A 17,883-nucleotide genomic window follows, 5' to 3' on the forward strand; every position below is an offset into this window, starting at 1 on the left:
TACCCACAGTGCAACGCTCCAGAAATCGATGCTAGCCTCGGACCATGGACGCACACCATCGAATTAATGTGCTTAGTGTGGCCGCGTGCACTTGACTTTATACGATCTGTTTTACAAAACCGGTTTATGTAAAATCGGAATAATCCCGTAGTGTAGATGTACCCTTAGTTTAGAACTCAATAGTCCCTTGCTCCAGAAGTGTGCTCAGACCAGGATATTTTGGCTCCATAAGAGTCAGAAGCAGAATGTACACAGGAGAACGTATTAATGCTATACTGAAATAATCACTTGGATTTGGGCTATGAATTCAGTGTAATGAGATTTTGGTAAGTTTGTCACACTATGTCTGCTTTGATATATTTATTATACTTTCCCCACCATTCTCTTAAAAATGAAGGTCTACCTTGAAAGCATCAAAACCAGCTTCCTTTCTTTGTTCTATTGCAGGGCCTATAGATGTTTCTTCTTCTTGGGCATTTCATTGTCAGTCTCCAAAGTTTTTGTCATGTAGTCAAAGGTCTCCAGCAGAAAAGTGGGGCCTGGTTTTGTCCTTTGCAAGGTAGAACTAATATTGAATATTACCATGAAACCAGCCGTAGCAGTGGGTAATAGGCATTGTATCCTTGATAGTGAAAAAGACATTTATTTCCCAAATTCCACAGTTAAGTACTTACTGTAAAGTGCAGACTGCCATTAATCTGTGGAAAGCGTTGAGTCAGCATGTTTAGTCTTGCAGTCTGTCTTTTTTTTTTAAACTTTTTCATATTAGGCATAATATGTAGGCTACTTCATAATAGTGCCAAGTTAAAGCAAGTAATTATAAGTTCCTTTTTAAAGCTGAAATTCGTAATTTCACAACACTAGAAGAACAGTTGATAAAGTAAGAAGTAGTAAGTCTATTAACTGGCTCCAGATTAAAACTTTTCTATTATTCTTTGCTCTAACCACTACCTTCTCTTCCAGACAATTGAGAGCTTTGCAGCTCAAGAAAAGCAAATGGAAGTTTGTGAAGTGTGTGGAGCCTTTTTAATAGTAGGAGATGCACAGTCCAGAGTGGATGACCACTTAATGGGAAAACAGCACATGGGTTATGCCAAAATTAAAGCTACTGTAGAAGAATTAAAAGTGAGTAACTTTTGTAATTAAAGGTAAACTGACATTCTTTCTATATAAACTATTTAAGAACCAAATCATTGGCAGAATCCGTACATACATAAACTCAGGTTCTCAAAATCCATTTGTTGGCAACCAAGCATTGACAGCTTTGAATTATTTAGAGATGAAAGGTAATTTTAGCAGTGGCACTTAGGCTCCAAAGTGCCTATGTCCCTTTTGAAAATGGGACTCAGACTCCTACATCACTTTTGTGCTTTTGAAAATTTTACCTAAAGTACAAAACAAAAAATGAATATCAAATTAAGCCTGGATTTTTGTGCTGAATTCCCCCACTAACCAGGCTGCTGAAGGTATTCAACACAACATGTTTCAATTAACTTTTTTATGATTTTTTTTTTTTTGGTCTGGTGAAATGCTCTTGGTATATTTCCTGGTTCACACTGGTATATCCCAGTGTGCAGTATCCCTGAATATTACAAATATATTGATTAAAGTATTCACTGGAATAAGTTAATTAAAATATTCTATGTTCATTCTTCTATGACAGCCCCCAGACAGTTGCATACGGTTCCTCCCTATAGACAGAACAGAAGTGTGTGACAAGCAAGCTCTTTTCAAATACATGAGATATCACTGCAAAAATATCTTTCATCTGCTCAGGGACACACTATGGTGAAGCATTTGGAGTGATATAAAATACCTACAAGAAGAGTTTTCATACCTAATAATTTTTTATGTACAATATCCAAGTTACAAGGATATTTGTTTGTATGTTTTCTCTTTAATGGAAATATGCTAATCACGTACAAACGTAGAACTCCTGATATTAGCAGGGTGTTTTCGGACACTTGAAATCAATATAATGGCAAGCAATTGGGGATGTACCATTGAACGGTAGCCTTGAGTTGGCGTTAGGCTCCTGAGAACTGAAGCTAAACTCACCTGCAACAAAACTCTTGAGTTTATGAACTCCAACAGAGTTTAGCATCATCTTGGTGAAACTTAGAAGTGCCACTCAGTTGGAGTCTGAAATATGGGATATAACCAACTTCAGTTAGCGAGAATTTGTTTGTTTGGAGTTCAGAAAATTTGAGGATGCACTATTAAAATATTTTAAAATGAGATACCTAACTTTTCCATTTCCATAGGTTGGATGTTTTAGGAGGAATGTAAATTGGGTAGAATCCTAAGTGTGTGTAGTTAGGCCAGATCTACACCACAGCTTACATCAGTATAACTACGTCGCTTGCAAGTGTGAGAAATCCTCATCCTGGAGCCATGCAGTTATACTGATCTAATCCCCCGGTGTGGACAGCACTATGTCAGTGGGAGGGCTTCTCTCATCAACATAGCTGCCACCTCTCAGAGAGCTGGATTAATTATGCTGATGGGAGATCTTCTCCCATCAGTATAATAGCATCTTCACTGAAGCCGACAACAGCAGTTTCACTGCTGTGGTGTTTTAAGTATAGACCTGCCCTTGTCTTGTGTTTTTTGTACTGTCGTTATGCTGTGTGTGTGTGTGTGTGTGTGTGTACACACACACACACACACATGCTTTTACAGAAATAACTTTAAGAAAAGAAATAACTTCAGAGGGATTTATAGTGACATCTTAAAAGTATTAAAGGTAGATCTTAAGGTTTTCCTTGTCAGAACCACAAAATAATTATATTTACTCTACAACTTGGATTTCTTCCACAAATCCTCAGTTTTTATCCTTTTCTTTTTGCAAGGAATACTTTGTGGAGTCCCCAAATCTTTTTTTAATTTTAAATATTAGGTACTGCCCAGGTCAGTTAACCATCCTGATGAACAAAGGACTTGTTCAGCTGGCTTAGAAGCGCTAGTAAGCGGGTTATGCTTTCGCTTGACGATTAAGTGTAACCCACTGAGATCTAATATGTCTCCTTGCCCTTTTATAGCAGTTTAATGATGCTGAATAGTTTCTTCTGAATAAATTTTATCTTCATTAAATCCATGCTGTAAACACTTCTTTTTTTGTAAGGAAAAGTTAAGAAAAAGAACTGAAGAACCTGAACGTGATGACAAGTTAAAAAAAGAGAAACAAGAGCGAGAAGAGAGAGAGAAAGAGAGAGAACGTGAAAGAGAAGAGAGGGAAAGGAAGAGACGACGTGAGGAAGAAGAAAAGGAAAAAGAGAGGGCACGTGACAGAGAAAGACGTAAGAGGAGTCGTTCTCGTAGCAGACATTCAAGCAGAACATCTGACAGAAGATGCAGCCGGTCACGGGACCACAAAAGATCAAGAAGCAGAGAGAGAAGGCGAAGCAGGTACCTTAATTAGGGACCATTGACTTTTCAAGTGAATTTATAATGGCATTCCATGCACGTAAGAACCTCTAAACTATATGATTTCAGGCTGTAAAGGAATGTACCTGTAAAGGAATGGTTGCTGTCAAGAATTTTGTTGGCCGATCAAGACAAGGACCTATGCTAACTTGATTGCATTTCTCTGTTTTACTGTTTGTAACAACTTTTGAATACCACAGCTAGTTGATTCAAAAAATTCAGGGAATGTTCTAGACATCTCCTGTACTGACAGAAAAGAAATAAGAATAGTATGGAGAATGGGGGCACACAGAAGCCCTAGTATGGGGGAAGAATGTGGGACAAAGGTATGAGTAGAATGGAATTGGGGGTGGGAGGGCGGGGAGAGGTGCACTGAGCCTCTGGTATGGGGTGGTGTTGCATGTACTGTTTAAACTGAGGGATATGAGAGAGTAGTACAAAGGGAGCTTGTGGGAGAGAATGAAGGAACGCAAAGAGCCCCAGGTGTGTGTAACGTACTCAGCCTTGTGTACACTTACAGTGGTGTGAAGATTACAGGCACTACACCCCACAGTGAAAGGCAGACTGCGTCCACACTTGTCACTGATTTGTAGCTACGTGTGGCAGTGAAAGAGCTTTTCTCCACTGCCTCCCTCCTGCCAGAGCCTCTTTCTGTGGCAGAGAGAGCCTCTGGCAGTGAGAGACTAAACTGCTAAAAATAGCAGTGTAGATGTAGGAGGCACTACTTGGGCATGCAGAGAGCTGCCATGTATGATACATGCCCTCAGGTTCATATGTTTAGGCCGCTCTACTCCCCTCAACCGTGCCTCACTATCTACACTACTGTTTATACCTATGCCAGCTGGGCGAGCAGGGGGTGTAATCTACATGCCACTTAAGTGTAGATGTACCTAAAGTTTTGCCACCCTTTAGTGGTATGTAACTGCAACATGTTTAGCCTTATTTATGAAAACACTGAAGTTTCTCTGTATTTGTAGTTTTGGAACATAAGGAAATACCATTATCTCCCTTTTATAGATGGGGAAACTGATGTACACAGAAGATACATGACTTGCTTGAGGTCATACCTGAAGTTTGTAGTAGAGCATAGCATTGAACCTAAGTTTCCCTAGTCCTGGGCTACACCATAACCACTGAACCAGGCTTCCTTTCTGATGTTCCTCTCAGTTGATGCTTCTCAGTTGATCAGAAACTGCTTACCCTATAATGGAATCAGCTGAATTCTGTAGCTGTAGATGACAAATTTCTTTTCATCACTTTATATTGATACACTACAAAAATAAAACAGATATCAATCTCATTCAACCTCAGAAAATATTTTATTATAATTCATATCCAACACCAAATACAGATTTTAAAAATAAAATCTAATTTTGTATCTCAAAAAATTAAGCAATAAGTGAGCCAAAACAGGAGGTGCATTGAAACCATTGAACAAAATATGACTTTGGACAGTTGATCTAAAAAGTTGGAATCAGTTAGAGGAAGCACTAGAATCATCACTTGATCAAACTGCTTGTCTATCAGGTCCAGTATAACCTCTCCAGAGGTGGACAATTCTTGCTGTTTCAAAGGATGAATCAAAAGAGAAACTGTCATGTATTAAAACTCACTGCCATATTGGAAGTGGATGAAAACATCGTGATTTTATATATGTAGTTGATGTAAGCATGATAGATGACATACACTTCCATCATAAAGTTTAAGTATTAATTTTTTTAAAGCTCTGATTTAAAAATCAGTATTAAAGCTTTTCCTGAGAATTATTTCACGTAGCTGTAGATGTTTGAAGAAGGGAAGAAGGCAGAGAAGGGTGGACAGAGAACTTGTGAAGTACTGAGAAATGTTCCTGGAAGGAAAGAGTTTATAAGAAAGACTTGGTATTCCTCATAAATATTAAACCTTTTCTTCTAAGCCGGCATGAGAGCAGAATGGTAACCTGGTGGCAAATTAATGAAGATTTTTTATTTTGAGTTGTAAATGACAGCTGATATTTTCTCTCTCTTTCAACTACTTCTGAATGTAAGGAGCCGAGATCGACGAAGAAGCAGAAGCCATGATAGGTCAGAAAGAAAACATAGGTCTCGCAGTCGGGACAGGAGACGATCAAAAAGTCGGGATCGGAAATCATACAAGCACCGAAGCAAAAGCAGAGATCGAGACCAAGACAGGAAATCTAAAGAAAAAGGTTAGTTTGTGTGAGATCTTAAGACATGCAGAACTGATGTTACCCCCGAGACCTATTCTTTCAGTCTTTGACTGAAGGATCTCTTAGGATCCCCTCAGAGATTTGTGAGCAGCCTGTATGTGTCTCTACTACATGACTTTGAGACACACTTCCCTTTCTCTTCGTACCCTCCTGCCTCCTTGCAAAATGTGTGTTTTGCCTACTTACCTAGTACTGTAATCCTCAAAGAAAAGCACACTACTGTGTAGTTCCCAAGCATTTTAGCCCGTTGACACCTGCTGGCTGTTTGGCTTTGGAAAACCTCACACGTCACTCTAACTCTCTAAATATATTTGATTACATCTTCTACTGCTGCCCTTATAAGCGAGTTCTCCTTATTATTCTTGGACACTTCTGTAAATCTTAACTAGCTTTCCTCATTGTATGTATTTTGTTTTGGGTTTTTTTAGGTGGACAGTCTTATGACATCTTCATTTTCTGTACACTTCAATCATATCCTCTTAATCTTCTTTGTCTAATAAACATAACCTTAGTTTTCCCTAACTTCTGAGACCTTTCAGCGTCTTGGCCTGAATCCGTACCATCTTAGGTTGTGATTCCATCAGATTATTCATAAATGAAGCAAGATCTGGTATATGGAGGAATCTCGAAGAAACATCAAATTGTTCCTCAGAATTGTTTTATGGCAATACATGCTATGTCAAGTAATAATATTAATGTTTAGAAGGTGGCTCTCTTCCCTTTGAATCAGTACTGATCCAGTGCTCCAGCAGAGTCTGTTGTTAGATTGTGCTATGCTGCCAGAGGTTCCATCATTCATAAAAGATATAAAACTGGTCGTGACCACTTGTGAATATGAAAGATCCATAGTACTTTTCATAATACAGAGGTGTTAATTCCATATCCTGGCTAAATTCCCATTTTTAATTTTCTCTGCAACTTCATTTGGATACACTTTCTGATCTAAACCATTTTGGGTTGCTGTGTGCTTTCAAACAGCTGGCACATTTCACAGTAGAGATGGCTTCATTTCAGTGGTGGGTGGGTAAAATGATTCCTATATATCTATAAAGTACTTGGAGATCTCTCTGGGGTGAAAGGTTCTATATGAATGTGGATTATAGGTTAGCCTGTTTGCCCTGCTCTAATTTTTCCCATTTCTTCAGTAGACTCTGGATTGGTTCTCAAAATATGGATAACACTTCAGATGTTTTTTTGCCTGACTTTTTTTTTTCTAGGCCAGTATAACTTTTCTGTTGTATACTGTAATGTATTTCATTATTTGGTTTCCTCTCCAGTCTGTTCTGCTTAGTTGTGAGCACTCTGCAAGCTTGTGTGCTTTGCTGCTTGCTTGTTCACTGTTGCATGTGATCAGATATAATGCTAGATCTGTAATGCATGTTCACTTGTAACTTACCACCTAATATGTCTATTATTTCATTGACCTAATTATAAAGCAGATTTTTGGTATTCAGTTGGAGGAGCCCTCTTTAACCCTTCAGCAATACTGTGTGTGTGTGTGTGCATACTTATAATTTTATACGTTAATTGCTCAAATTGTTTCCATTATTGAACTCTGTTAGGTTTATAGCTTCACAGTTCTTTTCTTGATAGTTTTATAAATAGGAGCATAGTGATTTCATTGAGTTAAATTTTCCTTCTGGTCATCTTTTTGTTTGCTACTTACTACCTCCTTCTCCCAGGGCTGAGAATATACATAAGAACGGCTATACTGGGTCAGACCAAAGGTCCATCTAGCCCAGTATCCTGCCTTCCAACAGTGGCCAATGTCAGGTGCCCCAGAGGGAATGAGCGGAACAGGTAATCATCAAGTGATCCATTCCTTGTTGCCTATTCCCAGCTTCTGGCAAACAGGGGCTAGGGACACCATCCCTGCCCATCCTGGCTAATAGCCATTGATGGACCTATCCTCCATGAATTTATCTAGTTCTTTTTTGAACCCTATTATAGTCTTGGCCTTCACAAAATCTGGCAAAAAGTTGCACAGTTGACTGTGCGTTGTGTGAAGAAATACTTCCTTTTGTTTGTTTTAAATCTGTTGCCTATTAATTTCATTTGGTGACTCCTAGTTCTTGTGTTACGAGAAGGAATAAATAACACTTCCTTATGTACTTTCTCCACACCTGTCATGATTTCATAGACCTCGATCATATCCCCCCTTAGGCATGTCTTTTCCAAGCTGAATAGTCTGATTCTTATTAATCTCTCCTCATATGGAAGCCACGTCCAAGTCCAATATATCTTTTTTGAGATTGGGTGACCACTTCTGCACACAGTATTCAAGATGTGGGCGTACCATGGATTGATATAAAGACATTTTCTGTTGTCTTATCTATCCCTTTCTTAATGGTTCCCAACAATCTGTTTGCTTTTATGACTGCTGTTGCATATTGAGCGGATGATTTCAGAGAATTCTCCACAATGACTGCAAGATCTCTTTTTAGAGTGGTAACAGCTAATTTAGACCCCCTAATTTTATATGTATAGTTGGGATTATGTTTTCCCAATGTGGATTACTTTGGATTTATCAACATTGGATTTCATCTGCCATTTTGTTTCCCAGTCACCCAGTTTTGAGAGATCCTTTTGTAGCTCTTTGCAGTCTGCTTAACTATCTTGAGTAGTTTTGTATCATCTGAAAATTTTGCCACCTCACTGTTTAACCCTTTTTCCAGATCTTTATGAATATATTGAATAGGACTGGTCCAGTATAGACCCCTGGGGGACACCACTATTTACATTTCTCCATTCTGAAAATTGACCCTTTATTCCTATCCTTTGTTTCCTATCTTTTAACCAGTTACCGATACATGAGAGGACCATCCCTCTTATCCCATGACAGCTTACTTTAATAGCCTTTGGTAACGACCTTTTCAAAGGCTTTCTGAAAATCTAAGTACACTATATCCACTGGATCCCCATTGTCTACATGCTTGTTGACGCCCTCAAAGAATTTCTAGTAGGTTGGTGGGGCATGATTTCCCTTTACAAAACCCATGCTGCTGACTTTTCCCTAACAAATTATGTTCCTCTATCTCTCTGACAATTTTATGCTTTACTATAGTTTCAACCAATTTGCCCGGTACTGAAGTGAGACGTACCAGCCTGTAATTGCTGCGATCACCGCTGGAGCCTGTTTTAAAAATTGGTGTCACATTAGCTATCCTCCAGTCATTTGGTACAGAAGTGAATTGAAGTGATAGGTTACAAACTACAGTTAGTAGTACTACGATTTCACATTTGAGTTCCTTCAGAACTCTTGGGTGTATACCATCTGGTCCTAGTGACTTATTACTGTTCAGTTTATTGATTTGTTCCAGATCCACCTCTAATGACACCTAAATCTGGGACAGTTCTTCAGATTTGTCACCTAAAAAGATAGCTCAGGTTTTGGAGTCTCCCTCACATGCTCAGCCATGAAGACAGATGCAAAGAATTCATTTAGTTTCTCCGCAATGGCCTTATCATCCCTGAGTGTTCCTTTACCTTCACGATCATCCAGTGGCCCCTCTGATTGTTTAGACGGCTTCTTATTTCCGATGTATTTAAAAAAAAAATTGCTATTACTTTTTGAGTCTTTGGCTAGCTGTTCTTCACATTCTTTTTTGGCTGTCCTAATTATATTTTTACCCTTCACTTGTCAGACTTTATGCTCCTTTCTATTTTCCTCACTAGGATTCAACTTCCACTTTTTAAAGGATGCCTTTTTGCCTCTCATTGTTTATTTTACTTTGTTGTTTAGCCATGGTGGCAGTTTTTTGGTTCTCTTAGAATGTTTTTTAATTTGGGGTATGCATTTAAGTTGAGCCTCTATTATGGTATCTTTAAAAAGTTTCCATGCAGCTTGCAGGGTTTTCACTTTTGGAGCTACACTTTTTAATTTCTGTTTAACTAACCTCCTCATTTTTGTGTCATTCCCTTTTCTGAAATGAAATGCTACAGTGTTGGGCTGTTGTGGTGTTTTCGCCACCACAGAGATGTTAAATTTAATTATATTATGCTCACTATTATCAAGCAGTCCAACTATATTCACTTCTTGGACCAGATCCTGTGCTCCACTTAGGACTAAATCATGAATTGACTTTCCTCTTATGGGTTCCAGGACTAGCTGCTCCAAGAAACAGTCCTCAAGGTGCCAAGAAACTTTATCTCTGCATCCCATCCTGAGGTGACACGTACCCAGTCAACATGGGAATAGTTGAAATCCCCCATTATTATTACTGAGTTTTTTATTTTAATAGCCTTTCTAATTTCTCTGAGCATTTCAGTCACTATCACCATCCTGGTCAGGTAGTCGGTAATATATCCCTACTACTATATTCTTCTTCTTAGACTCTACGGTACAGTTTGGTTCATTTACAATTTTTACTTTATTTAATTCTATCCTTTCTTTCTGCCACTCCCTCACCAGCATGACCTGTTCTGTCCTTCTGATATATTCTGCACCCTGGTATTACTGTGTCCCATTGATTATCCTCATTCCACCAGGTTTCTGTGATGCCTATTATATCAATATCCTCATTTAATACAAAGCACTCTAGTTCGCCCATCTTATTATGTAGACTTCTAGCATTCATATATAAGCACTTCAAAAACTTGTCACTTTTGAGTTGTCTGCCATTCAGGGCTGGCTTTAGGCTAATTCACCCAATTCCCCGGAATCGGGGCCCTCACCAGCGCCTTTTTAATTTTTACTCACCCAGTGGCTCTCCAGGTCTTTGGCAGCGGGCCCTTCACTCACTCCGGGTCTTCGGTAGCATTTCAGCGGCGGGTCTTTGAGTGCCGCCGAAGACCTGGAGCGAGTGAAGGATGTGCCGCCGAAGATCTGGAGCGCCGCTGAGTGAGTACGAATCAGGCCCTGCACTTGCTAAAGCCAGCCCTTCTGCTGTTACGTAATGTAATTGAATGGGACTTGTTTTCATTTGACTGTTTTCTCATCAGATCCTACCTTTTATCATTTTCCATCCTCTCCTCCTTACTAGGACATAGAGAATCTCCATTTATAGATCCTCCCCTAAGGGATGTCTCTGTCCAAGCCACATACTACTCCATACCTGTTGGCTTTCTCCTAGCCCTTAGTTTAAAAACTGCTCTATGACATTTTTAATTTTAAGTGCCAGCAGTCTGGCTCCATTTTGGTTTAGGTGGAGCCCATCCTTCCTGTATAGGCTCCCCCTTTCCCAAAAGTTTCCCCAGTTCCTAATAAATCTAAACCCTTCCTCCCTACACCATTGTCTCATCCACGCATTGAGACCCTGCAGTTCTGCCTGTCTAACCAGCTCTGCATGTGGAACTGGAAGCATTTAAGAGAATGCTACTGTGGAGGTCCTGAACTTCAGTCTTTTACCTATCAGCTTAAATTTGGCCTCCAGGACCTCTCTCCTATCCTTTCCTATGTCATTGATACCTATGCATACCATGACCACCAGTTCCTCTCCGGCACTACAAGGACTTTTCAGCTCCTGGTAACCTTAGAAGTGTAATACTAGATTTGGGGAAATAAATGATCTGTTCAGTAAACCATCATAGTATTAATAAGCAGAATAGGGCTGTGGAACAGGGCTATGATGGATGTTTTTCCAGTAGAGGGATACATGCACTCTAAAATCTAGAATGAATTCTGCATTCACTGCAGAGAGCAGGGAAGTTTATGTTGCTGGGAGGTAAAATGTTTCTAAATTTTACCCCACCCTCAGTTTTGCGGGACTTGCATTACATTATGGATAGGGTACATCAGTATTTAGCTTTGAAGGTCCGAGCAACAGAGTTGCAATAAATAGAGACACTGTTAATGTGATTTCAACTGTCAGTGCTCAGTTCTTGGGCCCAGAAGCAACACTCCATCATCTGCAGCTGCTCCACGAATGCCACCTTTTTCAATGTCCCTTAACAGTCTGTCCTTGAAGAAATCGTAATGTCGTTGTTGTGTTTCTGCCTGCGTGTTTGAAAATACCAGAGGATCATGCATCTTATATTTGCAACATTCAAGAGCACAGTGCAGAGCTATGCAGTCTTGGTGCCATGTTGGATTGTGGGATTTTTTTAAAAGGTGTGGAAAATTAAGGAATGTGGATTTTATGGGATGACAAATGTTGCAACTCATAGTGGAACTTAACCCGTAGCTCCCAAAGGTGCCTGCACAACTCATTCCACATGGTGGCACATGGCACAGTGGAATACTTACCCATGGTGCATCACACTTTGCATTGACACAAGCACTCCTGGTGAGTACGCACACCATTGATGCAAGCAACTAAATATGCATACGTAGGAGCAATATACAAACTTCAGCAGCTGTACGCCAACACAGCTTTCGTCAACCAAAGGTTTTAGTGTAGACATGGGTTTAGTCTACTTTGTGTGCATGCACAGTATGTGGTGTGGATGCTAAGACTCCTGCCATTTGAATTCTTGCTCTTTTTTGTGACTTTACAGTAGTTTTCATAATTACTGTGGGTCAGGATTTTAAAGTGAGCAGCAAGGGTTGGCTGAAAATAATACTTATATGGTACCTTTCATCCTGAAATCTCAAGTTGCTTTACAAACATGAATTAAGCCCCTATACCACTGATGGTTTTTGAAGCTGGGTAAATTGAGGCACAAGTTGACAGACTTTTACTCAGTGTTATACAGTAAATCAGTGCCAGAGTATGGACTGGAACCCAGAAGACCTGACTTGCAGTTCCCGAATTTCTGTACCATACAATTGGTAAGGCTCTGAAAAAAGTTATATTTAAAATTTGAGACAGCTGGCTCTTCCTTGGTCAAACAAATCTGAGTTACACCTCTCCTTGTTCCTTTGAAATATATATTACCATAAACATAGGTTGAAAGTTAGCCTAATCTAAACTGTTGATATGCAACTACTTGCAATAGAGTTTTGTTTTGTTTTTTTTTACTTCCAAACTATAAGACTTACACTGGAGAAATTAAGCTAATTAATAGGTATAGATGGAGTTGGTCAAAAAACAAGTTTCCACAAAATTGTTTCCATTTGTGTGAGCTTCTTCTGTTCTCTGACTAGCCTTCATCAGGAGGGATTGATATTGAAATATTTGCTCACTGCTTTCATTTCATTGGTCTGGTTCACAGATTTTAGAAGAAAAAATTCATCCGTGATAGTGATGTGTCCAGTGTGCAAGGTTAGCAACGGAGCTCAGTTATTTACTACCAAAAAATTGACTAATGAGCATGTTTCATTCAGTCTGTGTGCTTTCCGTGAATATCAGGTAACTTGAGTTTTAATGGTAAGAATTTACATTAGAAAGCAAGCTTCTGTTGCCAATGCAAATATTCATCCAGAAATATTTGTACATCCATTCACTCAAGAAACAACCAATATTAGGTGATCTTACCTGATGAATCACAACTAATCAACATAAATCATATAGGGAGCCTATAAAAATCTACAGAGAACTATTTGTGCTCTATCCACAGTAATAAATAGTTTTGTGAGATAATTTTGAATGTGTTGAAGGAACTTACTTTACTGTCTGCTTGCAGATATCACTGGTGCTGAAGGAAGCTAAATTCATTACAGATTGTTACAAATATTTGTTCAGTTCTAGTTAGTAAACTCCGGGAGCTTTGATGTAATTTTCTTGTTCTTCAGGCCCTCGAAGATGGGGGTTCTTTGTATAGCTTCATCTTTTGTTCCACAGGTTAATGTTTATATCTTCTGAAAAAGTTCTTTCCTATCTGTCCAAACCCAAAAAACTGCACACTCTGCACATCCATAGGACTATTATGATCTATCGTATCTACATAGGATAGAAGATCAGATTATTGGTCTGACTACTAGCCCTTTGCAGGGAAACAAGACTTCTGTTCCTCAGTGGAGCTGTCTGTGCATCGGAGATACCTGTAAGGCACAAAGAGAAGACTTTTCAGCAAGGTCAGAATGCAATCCACCTGAGTAGCTACAATACTGAGGGCAGACAGATATGCAACCCTATCAGAAGACTTCTCCAGTTACCTATTTGGACATCACTAAATGCTTTTTCCAAGCACTATAGGCAGGCTGTGCTTCTTCAGTTCTAGTGTTTTTTAGGTAGTTGTCCTTCTTCTTGTGGGTTTGATTTTGGCCATTTTCCTTGCTATTTGGTGGTCTGTTCTAGTAAAACTGTTGTGCAGACTTTCTCTGTGTAGATATACTACTTCTCTCTTCAAACTTAACTTTTTCACTTCTGTCTTTTAAAGTGTAGAATTGCTATGCCAATCCAGATGTGCCACCTTGCAAAGAGCTTTCTTGGACGTTTTTAACTTGTTTTATGTATTTGGTTCTCAGCTACTTGCACATTAATCCATCTGAGGGAGAGTCAGTGTTCTTGTCTGTATACTGATGTCCAAGAATTTGTTTTTCAGTCTCCACCTGTTGGGCAGAAGGTTGACCCTGTGGTTTGAAGTGATACAGGATAAACTAGTATTTTTTGTTTTTAAATTTACGATTATTTAGTTTACAAACTATACGGATTTTAAACTTCAGCTGTAAATGTGTGACTATTTCCTCCCCCCACCCCCATCGGAAAACGTTGCTGCTTCCGTTTCATTTTCTTCACTCTACCTTATGATGGTAGAGGAAAAGAAAATACCAATTTTTCAGCAATATATCCAATTCTTTATTCACCATTCACCCTTCTAGTTCTTGAAGAAACTGGGGTCCCATTGATCTGTTGCTTCTTTGTTTTGTAAATTAGTGCCTTTATATCTCTAACAGTCTTTCTTCCCCAGTCTTTTATCATTTAAAGTTGAGGAATTAATAACATATCTCAGACAAGCTCCATTACATTTTGTCCTGTTGAAGTTGACTTTGGTATTCCCTTTGATTCTTATTTTAAACTAGCTAGGTTATGGCTGCTTGTTTTTCCTGGCTGTTCATTTATTTTCTTCCCTGTGTAACTATGGTTAATAACAAGACTGAATAGTAATGCCTTATTATCCCTTCATTCTTTTTGGTTCCCTTTTCAAGAACCAAGTTTAATAACAAGTGCGTAGCCTCCCTTGGCACACGTATCACGCACAGAAAATCTATTCAGAGCAAAACACTGAATCCAGTCATGAAGCACATCCACATACATCACTGTTACACTTTTTCCCAATTTATATATCTCAAGGTAAAGCTGAGTAATTGTCACACTACTGCTACGCTGTCCTTCCTCCTTTTCACCACTTTTAATTTTGCTGCTTGTTATTTTGCCCTCTTCAAGGTGTTACTCTAAAGCCTATGCCTATAACTGTGACTTTGTTAGTTTCCAATTTGATATTGTCCCACCTCCTGTGTTCCACTCCTCACAAGTGCAATGTGTTTTACTTTGAAATCCATGGTTAATGTCTTCTTTCATGGCAGAAAAGAGGGCATCTGATGATAAAAAAAGTAGTATGAAGTCCAGTAGTCGAGAAAAACAGAGTGAAGACAGAAATACAGACTCGAAGGACAGTGATACTAAGAATGAGGTCAATGGGACCAATGAAGACATTAAATCTGAAGGTGACACTCAGTCCAATTAAAACTGATCTGATATGACCTCAGATCAGACAGAGGTAAGTGCATTATTTCAAACTTTGATTAGGGCTTTTTGTTACTGTTTAACAGTGCAGCGTAAGTATGCACAGATGAAGATGGAGCTAAGCCAAGTAAGAAGACATACTAAAGCACCTTCTGAAGGAAAAGACAGTGTAGTCCTGCAAAACATTTTGAGGTACATTGTTTTGTCTCAGCTATTTTGTAGCAGACTCATGCCCCCATTAGTGTGCCTCTTTGGAACATATTTGTAATATAGTCTCCATAGAAAATTTAATTATCCTTTTTTTTATTATTTTTAGGGATTTTGTCGTTTTTTAAAAAAATTGAACTGTTTTTGTATATAAGTCCATATTGTGTTGGTACATCAGCAGAAACATTTGCTTTAATACTTAATATTTCTGAGGCACATGTTGGACTACTTTGTTTTTATATAAACTGCTAGTATTTCTTTGTCAAGGATGTTTCTAGTTTTTTTTGCTTTATTGCCTTGCATTCTAATGCAGTTTGTTCTGTAACTCGAGAGCCAGTAGCATTGGATTGATGGAAGTGTAGGGTTTATGAATTATTGCAGCTGACTACCATACCTCACACAGCGTTGGTGTTGTGAGCGGCCCATGAAAAGCCAAATTAAAAATCAAGGATTCAGTCAAACTAAGCAGGTACTCATGCCAGGTACTCCTTTCTCTACCCACATCCATGTTTGAATGCTGTTGCCTGTAATCTTTAAGCTTACTGTTGTGTTTTTATTTACAAGAAAGTGAAAAGGATTTTTTTGTGTATTGTGTGAAAACTATAAATCTGATGTTAACAGAATGGAATTTTCTTTCAACTGTGTGTAGGGATGCAGTGCTGCCCAGAATTAGATATCTTTAAGAGTTTTAAATGCAATAAATACTACATAATAATCGCCTTGTTACATTCAATGCAATTCAAGTCTTTAAGAGGTATGTGTTTAATGTTTCCTACTGTGTAGGAGAATTTGCAGTCAGCCATAGTACAGAGCAGTATAATGGCTGATTCCAGACTTGTAAGGCAAATGTAAATACAAAGGCTGATGCCTAAAATTTGTAATATTATATGGCACGGATGTATGCTGACAATTCTCATTATGAAGAAACTAAACATTAGGAAATATATATAATATATTAAAAAACTTCAAAAGTTTTTCCATTCTTGACCTAACTTAAGCGTGCAGAAATGGTTTTTGATGTATTCTTAAAATAAGAAGCAAGCATTGGAGAAGACAGCTGATAAATTAGCTACTTGCAATATAAACTATTAGTATAGTTTCAATATTTATGCTATGAACTCTTAAACACTTAAGGGTTGATCATTAGACCATTAAGATTGCGTTACTGCTCTGGAGCCCCTAATTTTCAATATTGATGTTTTAGTAGAGTAAGATGACAGCTAAGAACTGGGCCAATATTTAGAAATGGCAAACTAACCTTGCTTTACGTTGTCTAATTGTTTGCTTTCCCAAAATTTTGCATTATAGGACTACCACATGAAGAATCTGCGAAGAATCCGGAAGACAGCTTGCAATGAAGATCTGCTTTAAATGAGGTGAAAGAAAGCTGTAGTGGCATAGAAAAATATAAAGTTCAGTTAGAATTTTTTTTAATAAAATTAGTTCAGGACTGTTGTTACCTCCCAGAGTGCAGAGGGAGGAGTTAATAACATACATGCCACTGAGAATATAAGTCCTGTATCATTTTTTTTCTTTAAGACTTTTTAAGATAAGAAACAAACATAACATGAACCCATGGCTTGCTCAGTGTTTATTTGCAAGATTTCATTCTTGGACTTTGAAACACAAGAATAAATGTTTAGTATTTGTGTGAATTAAACTAAATTGAATCCCATTTTTACAACTAGGATATATCTAGCTGCTTGATATACCAGAAATGGAAATAAAGTATCTTTGAATTTCTGTTACAAATTTGATTGTCTGTCATTAAACATTTAGTATTAAATACACTTTTTTTCCTAATAAATCTATTCATGTCTTCAAGTTTAGTCCATTAATTTGGCTTTTATGGATTTTGTTTAGTTTATTCAGTTTGTGTTTGCGTTCGATTCCTCCAATTAGTCTCATGTTTTAAAACTAAGCTGTTCACCTTCATCAAACTCCTGGTCCTTTATTGAACAGATGCACATTATTTTCACAAGTGGCATGATTTTTGCTGCAGTGTATTTTTCGTAGCAGTCAATCACAGAACAAAGATACTGTTGCAGTTCTCCTTCTAATAAGGTTCATATCCAATATTTTTGGGAAGTCTTTGAATTTTCCTCTGAATGCACCAAGTCTTAATGCCAGCCCTTCATAATAAAAAATAAAAATAAAAATGGAGATTAGAACACAAATCTAGGTTTTATTTTACCAAAACTGGGTGATAGGGAATAGGATCAATGAGGAACTCAGGCTGGGCCCTGTCTTTCTCTCATTCTGTTTTGGGTAAGTTAAATCCTAGAATGTCTTTAAATTTTTAGAGCAGTGTCGAATAGAGATGTTGGTGCAGATGTTTGTTCTAGTATAAGACACAAGACTGACTTCAGACTTGCATCCTACTAGCAGTTAAAAATACTTCATTAGAGAGTGGTTATAATTAGCAAGTGCATGTAATTTGTATATTAAAGTAATTGTAAACGTGTTCATTTCATTCCCCTCTTTCTCAGTTTTTTTGTGATAACTTCTATTGTATTAAAGGGTAGCTTAACGGAG

The 17,883-nt window shown here is 38.2% G+C and overlaps 1 protein-coding gene across 4 annotated transcripts in view; it reads left to right on the forward strand.

The window, feature by feature from the left end:
• The window catches only part of LUC7L3 (LUC7 like 3 pre-mRNA splicing factor), a 46,819-nt gene extending 29,647 nt beyond the window's left edge, over window positions 1–17,172 (forward strand). The window contains exons 7-12 of one of the 4 annotated variants that reach the window (XM_032785154.2): window positions 964–1,125; window positions 3,125–3,408; window positions 5,454–5,614; window positions 14,982–15,122; window positions 15,228–15,333; window positions 16,657–17,172. In XM_032785154.2, coding sequence (XP_032641045.1) covers window positions 964–1,125; window positions 3,125–3,408; window positions 5,454–5,614; window positions 14,982–15,122; window positions 15,228–15,333; window positions 16,657–16,669 — 867 coding nt within the window. In that variant the 3' untranslated portion in view covers window positions 16,670–17,172. Of the gene's footprint in view, window positions 1–963; window positions 1,126–3,124; window positions 3,409–5,453; window positions 5,615–14,981; window positions 15,176–15,227 lie in introns of all 4 variants that reach the window. The other 3 variants (XM_032785153.2, XM_032785156.2, XM_075071825.1) reach the window with 3 other exon arrangements.
• The last annotated feature ends 711 nt before the right edge of the window (window positions 17,173–17,883 follow it).

This window comes from Chelonoidis abingdonii, chromosome 13 (genome assembly GCF_003597395.2).
Source record: "Chelonoidis abingdonii isolate Lonesome George chromosome 13, CheloAbing_2.0, whole genome shotgun sequence".
Taxonomy (NCBI): domain Eukaryota; kingdom Metazoa; phylum Chordata; order Testudines; family Testudinidae; genus Chelonoidis; species Chelonoidis abingdonii.